General features: G+C 37.0%; 1 protein-coding gene across 2 annotated transcripts in view; it reads right to left on the reverse strand.

Moving 5' to 3' along the window:
* LOC110097571 overlaps nt 1-22,353 on the reverse strand; it is a 115,272-nt gene that overhangs the window by 45,102 nt on the left and 47,817 nt on the right. For both annotated transcript variants that reach the window (XM_020824018.2, XM_020824019.2), the window contains exons 5-6: nt 18,692-18,955; nt 17,848-18,065 (exon numbers count right to left, since the gene is read on the reverse strand). In XM_020824018.2, the coding sequence (XP_020679677.1) occupies nt 17,848-18,065; nt 18,692-18,955 (482 nt within the window). The remainder of the gene's footprint in view (nt 1-17,847; nt 18,066-18,691; nt 18,956-22,353) is intronic.

A 22,353-nucleotide genomic window follows, 5' to 3' on the forward strand; every position in this document is an offset into this window, starting at 1 on the left:
CGTACTTCTCCCGCGTATTGGACAGGTGGAATAGGCTGACTCAAGGCAATAAACCAGTGAAGGAGTACATTGCCAATTTCGATAACTACTTGATTCGCTGCAAAGGGGAGACCTCTAGCCCCCCTGCGCAGATCCTATCTATGTTTCGTACCGGGTTGCAAGAGGATCTTCGCAATGAGCTGTTTGCCCAGAACGTCACTACACTGGAGAATGCCTACAGCCTGGTGTTGGATTTAGAGGAGTCCCGTTCATAGCACCCGAGTCGCTCACACGATCCTAGACCTTCTTTTAGATTTGCTGGTAGTTCCACCCCACACACCTCTGCTACCCGTCCCACTCCTGGGAGCACGACCCGACCACCTACGGGTCCACCTACACCTAGATCTGATTTCCGTAGTAAACCTCCCACCCCGGATACCCCTCGGTCCAGTCCCGGGACCAAGTGCTTTCGATGCCAGGGATATGGGCATATCGCTTCTCAGTGCTCCAGTCCTTATAAGGTTTCGATCATCGAGGAGATTACTGAGGACGATCTAGAGCCCGAGGTTGATCAGATCCACCAAGTCGAGGAAGAAGGCGAGTACTTCGAGGAGGATGACGACACTGCGGTTCTCCATTGCCTTCAGAAGTTGGATACCTCACCCATCTGCATGGTGAGATGTGCACTATCCCACCCGACACCCACTGATGACTGGCATAGGACCTCGATTTTTCATACCTACACCAAGATCAAAGACAAGAACTGCAAAGTCATAGTTGCATAAATGCTGTTTTTTCAAGCATGGTTTCCCAGTTAGGTCTGTCTGTCGTTCCTCACCCCAACCCGTATAAGGTAGTGTGGGTCAATTCCACTGCCTTAGAAGTGAAGGAACGAAGCCACGTGCCCATCTCCTTTGCCACTTATAAGGAAAATGTCTGGTGCGATGTGTTGACTATGAATGTTGGACAAATTTTGCTAGGTCGCCCTTGGATCTACGATAATGATATCCACATTTTTGGGCGTTCAAACACCTGCGTATTCGAACATGCTGGCAAAAATATTAAGCTTTTGCCATCGTAGCTCCGGGTTACGGATGACACGAAATCCAACCTAGTCAAATCTAAGAAAGGCGTGAACCTTGACACCGCCAAGGTTCTGACTGCTGAGATTGCTCAAGGCGCCCCTCTTTATGCCTTAGTAGGCCGTGAGATTCCCACAGAATCTGATGAGCCCATTCCTCAGGAAGTGCAGCCTATCTTAGGGCAGTATGCTGATGTCTTTCCCGATGATCTTCCCGATCAGTTACCACCTCTTAGAGACATTAAACATGCCATAGACTTCGTCCCTGGAGCCTCCTTCCCAAATCTGCCACACTATCGCATGAATCCCACGGAACATGCTGAGCTTAAGAAGCAGGTTGACGAGTTACTGCAGCGAGGTTTCACAAAGGAGAGTCTAAGTCCCTGTGCGGTTCCGGCCCTTCTCACCCCGAAGAAGGACGGATCCTGGAGAATGTGTGTTGATAGTCGTGCAATCAACAAAATCATCATCAAATATTAATTCCGTATTCCGAGGCTCGATGACATGCTCGATATGATGACGGGTGCCACACTTTTCACCAAAATTGATCTCAAGAGTGGATACCACCAGATCCGGATCCGACCCGGATATGAGTGGAAAACTGCCTTCAAGACCAAGGATGGTCTCTATGAGTGGTTAGTCATGCCTTTTAGACTTAGTAATATCCCTAGCACCTTTATGCGAGTCATGACTCAAGTGTTGCGTCCTTTTATGGGAAAGTTTGTCGTCGTCTACTTTGATGACATTCTTATCTACAGTCATTCCATTAGTTAGCACTTAGGCCACTTGAGGAAAGTTTGTGAGGTCTTAAGGAAGAAGCAATTATATGACAATCCGAAGAAGTGCACCTTCCTAGTAGATCGCGTCATTTTCTTGGGCTTCATCATTTCAGCCCAAGGGGGATTCCGCAAACCCCGAGAAGGTGAGGGCCATTATAGAGTGGCCTATCCCTCAGACTATCCCGGAAGTCTGCAGCTTCCACGGGTTAGCCGCCTTCTATAGGAGATTCATACAAAATTTCAGCACTATCGTATCTCCTATCACTGATTGCCTGAAGAAGAGTGATTTCCACTGAAGCTTTTGATGCGATTAAGCAGAAAATGGTGGAAGCCCCAGTGATGCGACTTCCTGATTTCTCCGAAGTCTTCGAAGTAACTTGCGATGCTTCGGGGATCGAAATTGGATGAGTCCTCTCTCAGGAAGGTCACCTAGTTGCTTACTTCAGTGAGAAACTAAACGATATCCGGCAGTGTTATTCTACTTATGACAAAGAGTTCTACGTCGTGATCCAATCACTTCGTTATTGGCAACATTACTTGCTCCTGCAAGAATTCGTCATTTTCTCGGATCACGAAGCTCTGCGTTATATCAACTCCCAAAAGAAATTGAATGCACGCCATGGTCGATGGGTTGAGTTCCTCCAGAAATATACGTACACCCTTAGACATAAGGCGGGAGTTGAAAATAAGGTTGCCGATGCTCTCTGTCGTCGTATGATGACCAGCACTGAAATAAGAGCAGAAGTCGTGGGATTTGACCAAATAAAGAGGGATTATTTGGAATGCCCCGACTTCAAGGAGATCTATACTCTCTTGTCCACAAGCAGCACGTGCCTTGTGGACGATTTCCTATTGGAGGATGGTTATCTTTTCAAAGCCCAGAGTATTTTCATCTCGAGCACCTCCCTTAGGGAATTTCTGGTCTGGGAACTCCACGCCAGAGGCCTCGCTGGGCACTTCGGACGGGACAAAACTATAGAATCCGTAGAGTATCGCTTCTTTTGGCCCAGCCTGAAAAGAGATGTTGGTCAGCTGGTCAGTCGGTGTCACACCTGACAATTGGCCAAGCAACGTAAGCAGAACACTGGTCTTTACACTCCCCTACCTGTCCCCAATTGCCCTTGGCAGGATGTTAGCATGGATTTTATCTTAGGCCTGCCCAAGACACTCCGTAGGCACGATTCCATTTGTGTTGTAGTTGACCAGTTTTCCAAAATGGCTCACTTTATTCCTTGTTCCAAAACATCCGATGCCTCTCACATTGTGAAGTTATACTTCAATGAGGTCGTCCGCTTACATGGTTTACCCAAAACCATTGTTTCGGATCGGGATGTGAAGTTCACTAGCTATTTTTGAAAAATCATGTGGATGAAAATGGGCACCAAACTTCAATTCTCCACTGCCTTTCACCCACAGACGGATGGTCAGACCGAGGAAGTTAATAGGAGTCTGGGTAATTTGTTGCGGTCCCTGGTTGGTGAGTACATTAGAGATTTCCATTCTACCTACCGCTGAGTTTGCTTACAATAACTCAATTAACCGAACCACGGCACTTAGTCCTGAAATTGTATACGGGTTCAAACCTACACAGCCATTAGATCTGATACCCATGAGCTCTAGGTATAGGATTTCGGAGTCAGCATCAGCATTTGCATCTCATTTGCATGAACTTCATAAGGATATTGCACAACAAATTGAAAGGAATAATCATGAATATAAACTACATGCAGATTTGAAACGACGTTTTAAAACTTTTGAGGTTGGTGACTCCGTGATTGTGCGGATTTGTCCGGAATGGTTCCCACCAGGAACAGTTAAGAAGTTGCATGCAAAGAGTGTTGGACCTTTCAAAATACTTAAGAAAATTAAAGATAATGCCTATGCAGTAGATCTGCCTGCAGAGTTCAATATAAATCCCTCTTTTAACACAGAAGACTTAGTGGCATATGAAGGTCCTGATTTTAACCTGCCAAATCCACTATCAAAATAGCCTTGTGTGAACTCACCTTGTGAGATCCCAAACCTACCTCCACTACCAAATATTCCCAAATTTTCCATGGCAGAGCAGGTGGAGGCAATCCTAAGTGATGAGATCATATCTACAAGAGGTGGACGAAGGAGGTATTTGATCAGGTGGAAAGGGAAATCCGAGTCAGAGGATACGTGGCTAGATCGAGAGGAGTTGCAGCAGATTGACCCTGACGCACTAGAGATCTACGAGAGCACTAGAGATACTCGACGGAGTCGAGTTTTCTCCCACCCCGGGAGAATGATGGGGACATTAGTTCGTGAAAGGTCTATCATAGACGTGGCCGCTGATCTACGATCACGATTAAGTCTTTGTATTTTTGAGTCCTTTTGTTATTTCATTATTTATGTATTTTCTATTTGCTTAGTGTTATTTTGGTCTTTCCGTTTATACCCCTTTAGTGGGAAGTGTCATGTGTGAGCCCAAAGGACAATTTAGTCTTTTATTTCTTTGAGTCCACATAGCCCTTCGCTTATTATTTCATGGTAATGAATGATTATGAGATTTTTTTTCCTGCACTTGTCTTCTTGGAGCTTCTGAGAGAGCTTGAGAGAGAGAGATTTAGAGATCTTGGTGGAGCCTAGGAGAGGCCACCCGTCGTACCCAACAGTCACCACCGGTGGCTCTTGGTTATCCTCCCTTCCTTCACTCTCAAATCCCATGATTACAACCCCCACCCGAGCCCCTTCCTCTCCTCTCAATCCCATGGCCAAGGCCTTACACGAGCCCCCTTGGCCGCCGGCCTTAGGCTTCTAGCCGCCGGCCACCTTCCCCTTTCTCCCTCTTTTGGATTTCCTCCTCTTCTATTTATTTCCTATTATGGCTTAAATATATTTAGGATTATATTTGAATTCAAATTCATGTTGTTTGAAATTCAAAATATTTTCTAATATACAAAGTCTATTTTAAGAAAGTCTTTACACCTCATTCAAATCTATTTATATTTGATTAGGATTTAAAATCTCCTTTCCTAATTTATATATCTTAATCTAGCATGCATTAAACTATTGCCACAAGCCCTATTTTCCCATTAAATGTCGTCGGCCCTTCTTGGGATTTAGAATAGGAAATCTCTCCTAAAGCCAAGCCATCTCTTTGGAAATATTTCCAAACCTGAGAATTTTTATTTGGCCGAAAATCTCAAGTCCCCACCTCCTTTAATTCCTTCCCAACTCATGCCTTCCCCTTTTGGAATTAAATCCCTATTTCCTCTCATGCTCCACCGCCCCCTCCTCTCTCCTAATTGCTCTAGATAGCTCTCTAGTCCAGAACCTGTGAATTGGAATTTACTCTCAGCTTTCTCTTCACAATTAAGGCTAGACTTCTCCCTCCAATTTCTCTACGCTCTAGCCCACTAAAATCGAAAAAATCCTCTCAGATTTTTGTTGAAAATCTGAAACTGTTTTCAGATTTTAAGAGAAAGAGGTTTGGAGTTTGCTTTCTCTCCCCTATCAAGAGAAACTTCTTTCTCTTTGTTACTACTCAAGAGGCACATCAAGTACTAAGGGATCTTCTTTCCATCATCCATGAATGGCGGATCCGGCAACTAAATACGGCATAACTTGGGACGAAAGCAGCTTCACCGATATCCTACAATCTACTTTCTTCAACGTGAACCCGCGGATTGACCACATCATCGAAGACTACTTGGAGAGGATCCTAGATACTTTGGTGGAAGCTATCGACGAACACTTCTAAGGCATCGAGTGGAGGATCTCCACCACTCCTTGACAAAGGTTTCCCTTCCTCGCATTTTACCTCTATTAGTCTAATCTCTCTTGATTTGATTGCAGTCACGACAGACTCTTCCGCATTGCTCTTGCTTAAGCTTAATAAACGTAGGATTGAGCGCACCTCTATGCTTTCAAGTTCTCATTGTTAGACTAGGGATTATTTTGAAGCTACTACTACTCGTTATGTTGTTTTCCTATTTATTTTGGAAGTTTCAAAGTTCTCACCATGTGATTTAGCCTAAGCGAATAACCACTAATTGTTTTATTTCATTGTTTGAATTTGCTAGTAGATTTGTTCTAGAATTGTTCTAATCATAAGTTGTGCAAAATCTAAATGAATTAAAACATTGCATATGTAGTCCTGCATCATAAATATATGGATAAAGATATAATATATACATAACATTGAAGTCATGAAACGAAATAATTAAGTATAATTACTTTATCATTCAAATCGAGCATGCATATTATTCCTGATGCCTTGTGTTGATGTAATTTAGAAGTATGACTTACTAAGTTATTTTATGAGTTATCATTTCCATTGAAAAATATTTTTAGGTATAATTTGATTAATTAAAATAAGCAGAAGAGAAGAGAATTTATATCGTAGGCGAGATACTCCGAGAGAAAAGTATTTATATTATTTGAATTTTAAATGTTTTGAAGTTTTAAGTGGCTCTTTCAATTTATTAGAGATAGTTTTAACAAATGAAATTTAGTCAACCATCCAACTGTAATTCCCGACTCGTTAATTCAAGCCTCCAGGCCGGGTCGTGACACTCACCTAATCTCTCATACCTTGTCCAATCTCTATTTGAAAGCATTGAGTAAAATATATTTTGTAGTAGATAAATTATATCATGTTAACAATAATAAGATTGGCTTGCATAAATATATTATAAAAATGTGACATTTGTGCTACCATCATATTCATAAGTTGTAAACTCCAAGGCTCATAACAAGTGTCACGAGGTGAACAAGATCATTGTGTCCTTAAAATCATAATCTCGAGGTCATAATTATTTCCTTTCTTGGCACGTTGAACACCTGTGAGGTTGTGACATACTATAAAAGATATTGTCTTCTTTGGCTCATCCCAATACATACCAACTAAATTTCATAGTTTTATCCTTTTCTTTGTAACTTCGCAATAAGTCACCCATTCCAATAGTGTTCCATTACAAGCACACTTAATTGTGGAGTTTCCAAGGGAAATTCATGAGTTATACAAAAAGATGCCTCGTGTATTATGGCTTAACCTTTTACTTAAGTTATATAACTCTTTACCTGATGATTTAGATCAAATTAATTGTCAAGATGAGACCCACACCCATTCATATATAAGTTAAGTAATAAGTTAAAATAAAATATTTACTTGGCTAATCCCAATGACAAGACTGATAAAAGGTTTAGAATGATAGTTAGACACACACTTATGTCTATTGAGATGATAAGATGATTAATAAAGATATTGCAAGCTTCGGAGGGGTTGTCAAGGATTGTAGTGATGATGTTGAAGGGCTATCGAGAGCAAAAGAGAGGTAGTCCAACTTCTAAAAGAACTGTTGAGAGTGGATACTATGAGCTGCCAAAAAACTTGAGACAATGTTGGTGTTGGAAGCTAGCCGAGAAGAGTTGAGAGGGGGGTCAAAATTTAATGTAGAGCGTGGTTACAATTCTTAGATAAGTGTCCGACAGGAATGTCGAGTAGCTGAGAAAAATATAGGACATGTTGTCAAGTTCATTCCTGAAGGCACTAAAACCTACAAGAGGCTGATAAGTTGAGAACAAGTGTAAGGTAGCTAAGCCCAAAGGCAAGGCTGTGAGATCACTAGACTGTAAGGCTACTGAGGACTTCGCATGGCTTGGCCAAGAGCCGAGAAGACTTGGGGATCACCAAGGAGAGATGGAACGAGAACTTTGTGCTCGTAACGAGGAAGCTGCTGAGAACCTGCATACAATGTAGTTGAAAGAGGTGTGTGTCGGTTAGAAACATAGTGTTATAATTGAGAACAAAAAGAAAAAGTTGAGAGCTTTAAGGATGTAGATGGGAGCATCATTGTGAGAGGAAATTAAGTTTATTGTTGAGAGATTGAGATAGGTTAACAAGCGTCTATTATAGTTATCTAACATTTGGTGGGTCCATGGAGGACCTGGAGCAAGGTACAGTCAAGCGTCGAGGGAACTTGAGGCTTGCTCAGAAGAATTGTGAAGCTATCTGAATACATAAGCGACGTGAAAATTTTAAGGTATGAGAGTGCTATACACATCCTTGGAGCATTGTATTATGTAGTGGAAAGACTTTTATATGTTGTTGTCAGTGACAGTTACAGCAGTTGGGAGTTTCGAATTGAGGTTACATGCATGGCTGGGAATAACCAGGAACTGATAAGTGGAATGGAGTTCATTGATGAGTTATCCAAAAAGTATAATGGCTTCATGTAAATAGAAGTGTAATGCTTGCATGCTATAATTTACATAGAGGTTTAATGCTTGCATGCTATAACATAAAGTCGATGAGAATAGATTTCCTGAGTCAAAGCGAATTTTGTATTGAAAACTGGTTGCGTTAAGATGAAAGATTTTTGTACGGGGTTGTGACATGGAGGAGCCCTGCATGAATAGCTAAGATCTGATAGCTTGAGGAATCGTTCCCTGATTCAGAACAAGGAACCCTTGCAAGGAAGTTCATACCTCGCCAGCCTAGACCAATGTCGTGAGATCAAGAGCTACTGATATGAAACCTCCTTGGCACAAGAATTTCCCACATTCTTTTTGAGTTGACGCCCCCCTCTATTATGAGAGCCACTTCTCTTTATAAGGAGCAGTCTCCTTGGCATAGGAGACAAATATAGCAAAGAATGCCTTAAGAAATAAAAAAACGTGTTTGGAAATATAAGTACACCTGGTACATTGAGGTCCCAAAAATGCCTATTGATATGATTTTGGGTGTTGACATTTTTTTTTTGTGTCGACTCGACACAAATCAACTAAAATCGAACCCGATCAGGTTCGATTGAACCTGATCAATCCAAATCAACCCCATCAAAATCCAATTCGACTCAAATCGGTGTCGATTTGAGTTATTTCGTTAAATTGACTTGATCGGACCAAATCGAGCTCAAATCCACTCAAATCCATCCAAATAGAGTTCGATTCGGGCTCAATTTAAGTCCAATTGGTTAAAAATCAGCATAATTGACTTTCCAAATCAATTCAAATCCTTCTCCAAATCAAAATCCAATCGCCGGCTACCATTTCGTTGAAATTCCAAGTTTGTCGTTGTCTAGGTGGTTCAATCGCGTGATCTCCTCGTTTCAGAGTGGATTTGAGCGGCTTGGGCAAAGATTGGGCAGACAAAGCCTCTTTTTTGCGTATAGAGAGAGCAGAAGAGAGGCCCGACATTAGGTCTTGCAGCCTGCTTATCCTGCGTGCGAAACTTCTTCAATTTAACGAGAAAGGCGAGAGAAAGAGGGGCGGCCACTTGTGTCCGATCAAGAAGAGGAGGGAGCTTCATTCTTCTTTCCAACCTTCTTCCCTTGTACGTGCAACCAGCTAAGAGAAGGAGATCGAGCAGAAGCTCCCTTGCATGCGACTCCTCCAGGATGGGCCAAAGAGGGCTATTGTATTCGTGCGTGCTCCCAGGCCAAACCGAGAGCATGAGCTGCAAGCTCGTGGGTGCAACCGTAATCTCTCGTGCATGTACATGGGTTGATAAAGTGGCTTGATTGTTGCTCGTGTGCGATTCTTGGAGCAGAGCAGTTGCTCATGTGAGTCTGCTAGAGTCGGGGGGAGGAACGACTACTAATTGTCTCGTATCTTCCAACATCAAGAAAAGAAAATAACATCTAGTTGTTGTTTGTTCTCCTCCTCAAAACTCAGTGAAGCAAGAGGGTAGAAAAAACATCTTTCAAGTTGTTTCACTGCTATAGGAGATTTCTCTTCCTCAAATATTGACTCTGGTAAGCTCGCAATAGTGAAGGCGGCTTTCGGAAGCTTTCAAACAGCAAATTCTCCTTCCATTTCTCCCTCATCTCGCCTTTGCAAGGCGAGTGGATATCTGGTCGCACCGTGACTTGCTCTTGTGAGGTAAAATCCCTCAAACTAAGCAAAACCTAGGTCTATCAGCTAATAGATGTGTGTATGATGCTCCCCCAAGTCTTAAGTTCCTAGAAACCTTATGTTTTATTTTCCAAAACCTAAGAAAAATCCCACATGTTCTCTGTCCACTCCGTAAACCTGTGAAAATTTGGTGATTTCTCATGGGTTGCTCTCATATGAGAGCCCGTAGGGGATGACGACGCATGTAGGGTGTTGGATTAGTATCTTACACATCCAAATGCATGAAATAGCATCATATTACATTCCAATACCGTCACCTACGATCAAACCCTAGATTAGGTGATATTTTTGTTACCGAATCAAATGTTGAGGTATAGATTTTCTCCAAATGTTGCATCCTATGTTCTTTCTCCCAAAATTATGTGTTATGACAAAATTAACACACTAATTTAGGAAAGCTTGCATGCATTGAAAATTGAGTCTCTAGAGTTTTGTTTAATGCCTATATTAAATTTAATGGATTTAGGCTCTCTAGTCTCCTTAGATGGTTTGGTCACATAAAATGGCGGCCTTCTAATGTGACCTGGTAAGGAAAGTAGATCTATTATATTTAACTTATATAAAGAAAGATAGAGACATATCTAAAAATACTTGGTTATAAAATATTAGAAATGAATTTTCTTTATTATATTTAAATGAGAATTTAACTTTTAACATGGCACAATTGAGAAAAAGGATTCATGTAGCCGACCCCACATACTGGGATAAAGGCTTGATGTTGTTGTAGTAGGCTCTCTAGTTATTGTGAGACATAGACCTTCAAAGGTCATATTTAGCAAATTTCACAACATAAACAATCAATTAAGTTCACATTTTGCATCATATGAAACTTGGAGTACAAGATGGCAATCTTGAGTTAACAAAATGGTGAGCGATCTAAGCATGTAAGAATGTTCATAAAATTACAACTCATTCATGTGCATACATCTTTCTCTCAAGCATAAATCATGACAAAAGTGATTCGCAATGTGCAAGAAGTGCGTATATGTTGAAGTTTGTGAACATATGTAGGGTTTTGTAAGTGCTTGAACATGAATTTAATCAACTTGGAAGAACTAAATCATTGTGAGACTTTCCATAGACCTTCCAAGTTCTATGTTGATAATCCCACAAACGACATCGTTGACTAAATTTGTATACAACGCTTTGCAACATGAATGCTCTAGATTGTTTAAATCCATAAAACTCCTAAATTGACAAATTATCCTCACAAAATCTTAAGGCTCCTAGATCATGTCAAAATTTATCATAGAACTTCCTTAATGATGTTAAGAATAAATCTCTCCTAATCTAGAATGAGTCCAAAACACTCAAATGAAATATAGTAACTCTCTTTTAAGAGTTTTTCCTCTCTTGTGCATGATGTTTGGACTTCCCTAAAGCCCTAAACATATTACGTCATAAGTTCATTGGACTTTAGGACCAAAGCCTAAGTTGCTCCTTCATTTGTTGAGACAAAATTATCAAATTAACTTTTCTCTTCTATCATGTATGATGACTTGAAGTTCCTCAAGACTTCAAACATATCATTACATGAACCATATATTCTTAGGGACAAATTAAGTTAATTTGTTTGTTGAAACACAAAATCGACAAACAATCATATATCCCTCTTACTTGTGATGATTTAAAATCTCATAAGATTCAAAAATATAATTGCAAGAAGCTTTTGAACTTAAGACCAAACCTTAAGTTATTCCACCTCATTTATTAAATACAAATTTAACAAACGACCCCTTAGACATAGGGTCTAAATCCTAGTCTCATCTATTTACTTAGCCTAAATTAAATGAATGGTCTTTTCTCTTTGAACACAAAATATTCAAAGAACCTCCTATAATTTGCAACCTCTATATTACTTCCCATATCTACCTAAACCAAATCAAGTAGATGATTGTGCATCATTGAATACAAAATTCAATGAATGATTCTTGACTTGTAGTCCCAAAATTATAACTCACTTCTCTTTCCTATGAGCTCCAAAAGTCCTAGAAAATTCACTCACCTTAGCCAAAAAGCTGTAAATCCTCTCTCCTTTTCTCCTCAACCTCAAGGTTGTAGGGGGTTCATATCTAACCAATTCTTTTGTTGAGTCAAAATCAACAAATAATTCCACATCTAGCATAGGAATATAAATCATATATCTCCTTCATTCTCCTAACCCAAGTTAGGTGAATGAGTTCCTTTCTTTGGACATCTAAAAGTTCAAAGAACTCTTGATTTGTAACCTCAAAGCTACAACTCTTTCCTCACTTCTATGAGCTCCAAAAGTCCTAGGAAGGTTTCCAACCTTAGCCCAAAATCTATAGGTCTCCTTTCTATCTCCACCAACCTCAAGTTGAGGGAGATTTCCCCCTCTCCTTAGCTCCAAAAGCTAAAAAGAATTTTCCATCCTTAGATCCAAACTCTAAGTATCACTTCATTAATAGAGTAAGTGATTCCTCCTCTTATAACATTTAAAACATAACTTTTAGATGTCCTCTAGGAGCCTATATATGTTGAAATTCACCTTACTTTACTAGGTGAATTTCATAAAGTCCTAAGTAAAACCCTTAGGCATGTCTACCTTACCCTATAAGGTGGACACTCCTCTCTTATACAAACACTAAGAGAACCTCAAAATGCTTAAAAAATACTTAGTTTTCTTTGATACAATGATTAATCATTCCACCCTAAAATGTGGAATGCCTGCATCATTAAACCTTAAGATTACATAAGTAGTAGGCTTGCTTCAAAGCCAGCATTAACTACTTTATGGGTCATAACCCTCCTAAATATGAACAATTAAAAATAAAATAAAAGCTTTAAGCTACAAGCAACTTAAAGTGAAACACTACTCGATTAAGATTAAACATCTTCTATTCCTTAAAAAAACAAGACACCTCTTGTAGTGTGACATACAATACAACCTACACACACTTATTTGCATAGCCCCTAGGCATGCTAGGATTAGAATTTTTCTTTTTTTTGCGCATGTGGTTGATGTTATGGTGTGATGTCTATTGGATAGTATGCATAGTGGGCACTTGCCTTTAAGTGAATATGATAGATATATACTTAATTTTTTTGCAAGCGACCATATCCAGGAGAGGGGGGGGTCATAATTATTTAACATTGTTTATTTGTAGGGGCTGCTTAAACCCCCCCAAGGAGGCATGGCCAAGAGGTGGTAGAAACAGGGTTTGACATTTTAAGTGCTAGAAAATTCTGTGATGTTTATTTGTTGTCATACAAACTGGTTCTAACCCTCTTTCTATTTTGCAGACTTAAGACTTTTACATTTTAAAATATATTTGTTAGATTTAGGATGTATGATAAGCTTGTGGGATATAGTTATATAAGAAGTAGATCAGAAGGATGAGCCTAAGATAGGTAAAGCCCAAGATTGACCTAGAAGCAAAAGCTTGAAGACCCCGTAGACTGAGTCTAAAAAAAATTGACTAGGTTGTATAATAGCAGACAACTCAGCTGCCAACAATGGATGTAATAATTTGGACATTATTTACTTTCATGATTTGATTGATTATATACATACAAGCATGTTTTGATTGCTTGTTGAGTGTGCATTAGAAATACATGCTTTTTACTAGATTTCATCACTTGCTTTGCTTGGGGATGACCTGGACTTTTGTTATGTGATAGGCTCTTCGGATAAAAACTAATTTTTTACCAATTAATACATAAACAATCTAAAATCAATTATAAGATAACTGATTTTCTAAATAAAAGAAAAAACTTGCATGGCTCATTCTAATGAGCCAAATTTTTAAAAACAAAAATATCATGTATTGCAGTATGTCACATGTAGAAAGTATTCACTTAATGACTAGATAACAAAAATCTATATTTCAGTGAGACAGCATATGCATACCCATATGGTTCGACATCTTGGCCTAAAAGTCGAGTAGTAAGTCCTATCTTTTAAATTAAAATATTTTTTCCTACTCTTCATACATATTAAGACCAGACTAAGAGGGTTTAGCTAGTAGCCCTTTCTAGGCAGGGTTGAGAATTCAGAGGTCCAGCTTACTTATGCCTCGTGTGAGGTATGAAATTATAAATCCATTGCACTCCGTTAGACTTAAGTTCAAGGTACTACCCCTTAGTAGTCATCAACTTAGCACTAGAATCCGAGGCTATCATTTGACTTCCAGTCACTTCATAAGCCCTCACACACCGGGCATTTTCTTCAACATATGTTGTTGAATTATAAACACCAACATTCTAAATCAAATTGATCAACTTGAACAAAAATCTAATTTAAACTGTAAAGCCTAACATAGGAAAGTTTGAGTACCTATGAATTTCCTCAGAATCAATTACTCCTATATTTTCCTCCCTTTGACTCTTATTCTTAAATTTTGATTTAAAATTGATCTCATCATCTTTGAAATTCCCAAAGATCAAATCTTTTGATAAGAATTTCTCGAGTTTAAAAATAAAAATATTATTTTGATGACTCTAAAAAAAATTACTAGTTTAATCAAAAGTGTTCTCAAATAACAAATATTTAAGACGTAACTTGTCCTTATGGTATTTGTACCCCAGAATAAAATAAACCATATTAAATCAAACATTGAATTGACGAAAATCTATTTTAAAATTAAAATTGTAAGTTTTATTATTGACTCCACAGCAAAATAATATTTTCTCTTCGAGATAATATATTATTTTTTATGTCGTACTCGATCACAAAATATCTCAATTCGTTGAGGATGACAAAATTTATCCAACATTGGGTACTAGGGAATATATATATAATGAGAGCAAATTTTGATAAAAATCTATATAAATAGCTTAAGTAGACTAGTGAAAATGAACAACTTATATAGGTATATAAGATTTTAATTGTATAATATTAAAAATTAGTAAATTAACTATAATATTATGCTAAGGAATAAATTAGAGAATCCAAAGGTGTTAATGGTTTATATATTTGAATAAAAATAAAAATTAATTAAATATAATTTATACAATTAAGTGAAAGTAAAAATATTATAAATAAAGAGATAAAATTATGATAAAGAGAGTTTCATGTATCAAAATTTTTTTAAAGAAATTAATCAAAATCTTACATTGATAAGGGTGAATCATGTAAAGAAAACATACAAGGAATAAGAAAAATTGACAAGCTAATCTTCCAAGTAAGATGGGTAATTATATTTTTGTTTTCCAGCACTAGTGTTCAATTTTCTAAATTTTTAAAAGTTCTGATAGTCATACACTTTGATGTGCATTTAATATTGCAAGTTTAAAAATAAAATATCTTTAAAATAATTTTGTGAGTTAGGCACAAAATATTATTCATATTGTTAAGAATTAATTAGAAATCATTTTTCAATTGCTCAAAGAAAAAAAGATATAGTGAATTTTCTTGACAGAATTATAAAGAATATGATAATTTGAAATATGCAATTCACACCTCATAGTACTGACTAGAAATGCTTGCACTTATGCATAAAATGATTACCTACTCTCATTTAGGTGGTATGAAAGATTTTGAAAAGGTTCTTGATCCGAATGTGCCTTTATTCATATGTTGAATTTTCTTGCAATAACAATAAAGAATATAATAATTTGAAATATAAGCATATGTGTGCTTAAAGAAGCATTTCACCACCTCATAGTACTAGTTAGGCATGCTTGTACTTGCACATAAAATGATCACCTACTCTCATTTAGGCTATATAATAGATTTTGAAAACATTATTGATATGAATGTACCTTTTGATTTAAAAAAATAAACAAGAGATTATGCTCCTGTTATGAGAGGATATGCTATAAGATAAATTAAGTCATTCTTTATCATGATAAATGATTATTTATTTATTTAACCATCGACAAATTACAAATGCATTTATACTTACTATTTCAGAAAAAGTATTATGTTATTAATTATATGATATTATATTCTAATTTTGGAATTATTATGATTTAGAAATATGATTATCATCTATGTTGCTTACTCGTCTCATTAGTTGAAAATCATTTTTAGAAAAATCACCCTCAATTTAAATGAGTGAAAGAAGAGAGTTTATTTACAATGTGTGATAGATATTAATAACATAAATATATGTATGTTTCCATTTTGCATGTATATGTATAAAAAAAATTGTAATATCTTGTGAAATATTTATTAAAAAAAAACATTGATATCCTTTAGATTGGAAGATTCAAATTTTTGCAAGCAAGAGAAACTCTTCCTAGGATAATAAAAAAATACACAAAATACTAAAATTTAGATAAAATAAAACATTTAAACACAATATGACTTTTATAGGATGAAGACAACCCTTGCAAACTTATAACATTAAAACAAACACCTTACAACTCTTGACAAACATAAAACACCTAAAATTGCATTTCCATTGCTTGAGAAGAAGGATACAAGCGGTGTCGAACATGCGGAAAGAAGAAGGAGATAAAAAGCCAAGACGAAGAGAAGGCATAGCTCGTAAGCTATCCTAGGAGAAGGAGAAAGGGATACATAGCTCGCAAGCTATCCTAGAAAATCCTCAGGTTTCTTCCAAAAATTACTTTCATAAAACTCTCTTTTCAACAAAAACATCTAATATATATATATATAGGACAAAAGAGGGAAGCCAAACAGCCCCAATTATCTCCAATTAAACCAGTTAAAAAGGGGAAAACAAAAGGCCATAATTCATTCCAGAACAGCACCCGAAAAGGCCACACAGAAAACAGAAAAAAGCAGCCATGAGAGGAACCGAATGGGGCAAAACAGCCAAGAGACAAGCAGCCAGGGGAGGAACCGAAGGGGAAGCACAGGGCAACGGAACCAGTAGCCAGGGAGACCGGAACAGGCAGCCTGGAGAACCAGAACAACCAACCCAAAAAGGGGAAGGAACAGCACCAGGAAGAAACTGAGGGGACACAAAGAAGGGGAAAAGGCAAAGATCCAACTCCACTTAATGAGCTAATAAGAGGAATACCTTTTCAAATTAATGAGCTAAACATTAGCTTAAGCATTTATGAGCTAGAACCAAGTAGTCTTCAAAGAACACAGCCCAAACAGAGCAACCAAGGCCTAACCTGAGAAGCAGCCAGTAGCCCAAAGAACCCAAGTAGCTAGCACACCCAAAGCTTGCCAAGCCCAATTACAACCCAACTTATTTTGACCCCCCTTTTCTCTAAATGAAAAATAGTTTGAATGTTATGAAAAGAACTTGTGCAATAAATAAAAAGTATTTAATTTTCAATATGACCGTCTATTTCCTCCTTAATAGTCTCAGCTTCTAAGTCGAATCATGACACCCACCTCTTCTCCATCCCCACCCTCCTACCCGGCTTTGCCCCTCACCCTTACTATAAGAGTTTGGATAATCTATGTTTACCAATTGTAGAAAGATAGCAATCAAATATATGAAGTCTCATATTTGAATCCTACAATGTCACGATAAAGTATAGTTTAAGAACGCAACATAACATTTATAGGCTAATCACGAAGATAATACTTTTAGGGTTTAGGGTTCACCCCCTACATCCACAACAGAACCATGTCCTTGTTATAGTTGTTAGAATATTCTACAAAAGTCTCACAAATCAATTAAAAAATTAGTAACCATTCCTTAACTTTAGGACTTGGGGTTTCAAAAGGCTTGAGCTACCTATTTTTAGCTAGAGAGTTTTAACCTTCAGAATACCCTAATGGCTTGGATAACTAGGCACAGGTTTAAAAGGGTTGGCCATAATGGCCTTAATGCCTATGCGTAAGCTCATTTATAGCTAAAAATTAGCTCATGGCTTTACTCATTTCTAATAAAAAAATACTAATTTCACTGACAATCACCAGTACTAGACCATTAGCAATCTCACTACACTATCAAAATCGTCAACCTAATTATTGGCATTTCACTTCCATGTCCTACTAACCCTTTTTCTTTCTAATCCATAAAAGATTAGCTGGTTAAACCAACTAAAATAAGTCATAGGCAATGTGCAACGACCTTAAAAAATTAGGGCTACTGCAAGCCTGCGATGGAATTTGTTGGGCTTAACAAAAGAGGAACCAATTTTAATAGAGCAATGTTGCGATAGGTTGAGAGGTGAATATCATTTTAATCAATTTGCAAGAACTTTTCATATGAGATGAATCGATATTACCTGAAAAATAGACTTCAGTGAGAGGAGAGCTGACGATGCTTGATTCATGAATCTATTAAAGATATGCATTACTCTCTTGCAACCAAATCCGTTCTCCTCCAAGCCTTTTGAAGATAATGGCATGCGAATAAATGTTGAATCGAAAGGTACTGAGCAAAACCCTTGTTTCATAAGCAGTGGGCTAAATTGATCAGGAAATCTTTCAGTCAAGTCATTTTCTGCAAAGAAAGATTAACTGGTTGATAAAATTTCTGATAACAATACTTATCATAAAATCAACAACGAATAAAAAAAGTAAATGGTGCAATTAGGTAAATGTATCAGGCTTCCATAAAAGGCAACCATATAGAAAATGCATATCACTAAACTGGCATAAACGTGTACAAATCTGAAGTATATATATGTTTCCTTTTAAATCAAGCTATGTAAATATTAACAAAACAGTGAAACTTTCTAAAGAAGGAAAAGCCTCAATTTTTTAAGAGATGGAATAATATTAAAACAACCACCAGTGCACTTCATCAAAGACACAAATTCATGGCTCATAACTTCCTTATTTAAAATTGAATTCAAAGGTTCTAATCTTAAAAACTAATTCTCACTTTATGTTTGACAAAGCATTACTACGGTGTATTTGTCTTTTGATCAAATAAAGTTTCCACTTAACGAGCACCAATGACGCAGTGCTTGTTAGAATAATCTATCCACTTGTATGTGGCAGGTTTACAAGATAACTCCAACGATAAAAAAAAAAATTAGATCCAAGGTAACTTTACTAAAGAATAATAAACAATTGCGTCCAATGAGTTTCTCAAATTGAACAAGATAAAGCTAATGAACCAACCTATCAAGGAAAAAAGCTTTGCTGAGGGAGTACCACCAGAGGATGCAGTAAGAACTAACCCAAGCGGATCAAAAATAAAGAAGCAGCCACCGGTAACCATTGTCATTATATCACAAATGAAGTAACTGCCAACAAACCCTAATCCATAATTCAGAGTGTTGCCACGAATCTTCCATGGTGGAGGAAGCTGAAGGCTGTGAACTTCTTCAGTTCTCAAAGTTGCTCCATCAAGCACGACTGTAAGAGCGGATCCTTGAAAGTTGCCTAAAACGGTAGCAGTTACAAGAAAAGAATATGGGACTCATAAATTCAACAAATAAAAATAGAAATTGAAGCTTTTCTATACAATATTTAATGCCACAATGGACTTGCAATTAATTAAGAATAATCTAAGATCAGCCCCATGCATGCAAATACTGCTTTATTACAATAACAATACAAATCTTTAAAATTTTAAATACTACAACAACAACAACAACAAGCCTTTATCCCACTGTGGGGTTGGCTACATGAATCATTTTACTCTATTGTGTCCTGTTAAGAGGCAACTTCTCATTTAAATCTAAGAAAGAAATATCATTTTTTATATTTTCTAACCAAGTCTTTTTAGGTCTACCTCTTCCTTTTTTAACATAAGTCAAATCTAATACATCTACTTTCCTAATCAGGTCATCGATATCCGCCGTTCTGTGACAAAACCATCTAAGGCGACTCTCTATAATCTTATCTTTCCCTAGAGCTACTCCAACCTTTTCACGTATGTGCTCATTTAGCATCCTATCTCTAAGAATAAAGCCACTCATCCACCTGAACATCCTCATCTTTGCAACACTTAACTTATATTATTGATGCGGACATCGGCACGAAGATTTGGCGCATCTATCACAGGAGGCGTCGTAAATCGACGGCTCTAATTTACGTTGTCATTTATGATTTATTTTATGAAGTTTAGCTTTTATTTTATGTTATTTCATGTTCTACCCCTAGGTTTGTTTATTTGAGTGTGGTGGTCCAAGGGGCATTTTTGTAATTTTTGATTTTCTCATGATGTGGCCTATATATAGGGCCTTAAGCTATTGTAATAAGGAGGATTGATTGATATGAAAAATTGTTTTTCCACACTTGTGTTCTTCTTGAGAGAGAACGAGAGTGGGATTCCTATGGGAAGGAATCGAAGTTGTCACCAGCCGCAGGATTGGTCCGGGCTCGTGAATTGAAGTTCCTTGGAGAAGGGCAAAGCATCACCCGTCAGTCGTCGGAAGAGTCCGAGGCTTGCGTTTTTTTTTTTTTTTTTTATCTGGCCAAAATCTGTCCAGATTTCCTTTTTTTTTTATCTTGGGAAAATTTGGGATTTGAACATATTGCTAGCCAGCACAAGTTAACTCCCTATCCCTCCACGTGAAATATGGAATAAGACATTTATTTCCTTTTCTCCCCACTTTGCTCATAGTAGAATTTCCTCAAAACTATTTCCTATTCTATTTCCCAAATCACTTCCCTGATTTTGGAAATAGAAAGTCTACTGTTTTCCCTACTTTTGCCCACCGTCTCCCTCCTCTTAATTGTTTCAGATTGTTTCCCTAGTCAAATTCTTTTTGTTTCAAGAGGGAAATCTGAATTTCTCTCAGGATTGGGAACGGTTCCCTTCCTCTGTTTCTGGATTGCTGAAGTTCCTCTCAGATTTTGGGAGGAAAATCTGAACTGTTTCAGAAAAAAAAAATTGTTTCAGATTATTGCCATCACCTCCCGTTCAGATTCTCTTTTGAGTGTTGGTTTCCTTCAGATTTTGGGGGATAGAATTTAGAACTAATTTCGATTTTTTGTCAAGAACCTTGATTGTTTTGTTCTTCCCCCAATTGCAAGAGAAACATCTACCCCGTTCTACATCAATTATGCTTCTCTTTTAATGTCCAATATTCTACACCATAAATCATTGCAGATCTCACCACCATCTTATAGAATTTTCTCTTAAGTTTGAGGGAAACTTTTCCATCACACAACAAGGCTGATGCATTTCTCCACTTCAACCATCCGACCCTTCAAATATTATACAAAATGAACTTATAATTAGAAAAAAGAGTTTAATTTGATAGAAATTTCACCTAAAATTCACAAAAATAATAGAGAATGGTCTTTATGCAAATATGATTCAACATATGGTATTTTACAAAAATCATGTTTTACAAAAATATCATTTTTCAAAAATAACATTATTCTCCACCTCATTAGTAAGCTTTGCTTAAACTTTTTGACAAATTAAACACTTGATCTAATTATTGGGTTATTTTGGATTATATTGAGAAATCAATAGAATAAATTGGATACTTAAACAATTTGAGACTAAAATGCACTCCCCCCCCCCTTTTTCAATACAGCAACAACATCAAGCCTTTATCCCACTATGTGGGGTTAGCCACATGAATCCTTTTTCTCCATTGTGTCATGTTAAGAGTCAAATTCTCATTTAAATTTAATAAAGAAATGTCATTTCTAAAATTTTTAACCTAGTCTTTTTAGGTCTCCTCTACCTTTCTTAAAATAAGTCAAATCTAATACATCTAATTTCTTAATTGGGTCATCGAAAGGCCGTCATTCTATGTGACCAAACCATCTAAGACGATTCTTTCTAATCTTATCTTCCACTGGAACTACTCCAACTTTTTGATAGATATGCGCATTTCATATATTGTATATAAGAGTAAAGCCACTCATCCACCTGAGCATCCACATCTCTGCGACAATTAACTTAATATTATACTTCTTTTTTAATGGCCAACATTATGCACCATAGAGCATTGCAACCCCCCCCCCCCCCCCCCCCCTCTTCCCATAAAAAAAAGAACATTGCAAGGACTATTTCATAATATTTAAGAAGAAAGAATTTTAAAATATATTTATAATAGACTGGCTATGCATGTTACTTCATCCAAAAGGGAAGATTTCGCCATTAAATCACAACAGGTCACAATTTGGAGGACGAAACAAGGGAAGAGTGAAAGAACGGGGCATATGAAATCAAGAGGCAAAGGAAGTGTGAGAGATAGAGAGTAAATTAAATCGAGAGAGTGAGACGGCGGGCTTGAGCGATGGTGAGAACGAGACGAGCAAGCGAGCTAGTAGGATATTGTGAGAAAGAACTGCGATAATGAAAAGGAGATTCAAAGAGAAATGAAGTTGGAGAGATCTTCATATATGTGATAAAGGGACGAAGTAGACCTCGTATGCATGCGATGACTAAGGGAGTCAAAGAGAGATGCATTGGAAAGGAGTTTTATTAATTATTTTTTTAAGTTTATATAAGTGAAAAGTCGCAATTTATAATTTTAGACTTTAAAAAGATATATAATAACAATATAATAAAAATAGCTCAACAATTATATAGGAAGATTTAAAATGCATTAGAGCTTAAATATGTCTAAATGAAAATGTTGATATGTTTAATTAAATATCTATACATATATGTTAGAAGATAGTATTATTTTACCAAGAAATTCATTCAGAAATTCAGAAAATATTAAATTTGTAATTTAAAATATCATAATAAAGGAATATTCTTTTAATAATAATAAATTATAGTTAGATTATGATGATATATCATAATGATCAGTATATATATATATATATATATATATATATATATATATATATATATATATGTATTA

The sequence above is a fragment of the Dendrobium catenatum genome, unplaced genomic scaffold (assembly GCF_001605985.2).
Source record: "Dendrobium catenatum unplaced genomic scaffold, ASM160598v2 fragScaff_scaffold_390, whole genome shotgun sequence".
Classification (NCBI taxonomy): Eukaryota; Viridiplantae; Streptophyta; class Magnoliopsida; order Asparagales; family Orchidaceae; genus Dendrobium; species Dendrobium catenatum.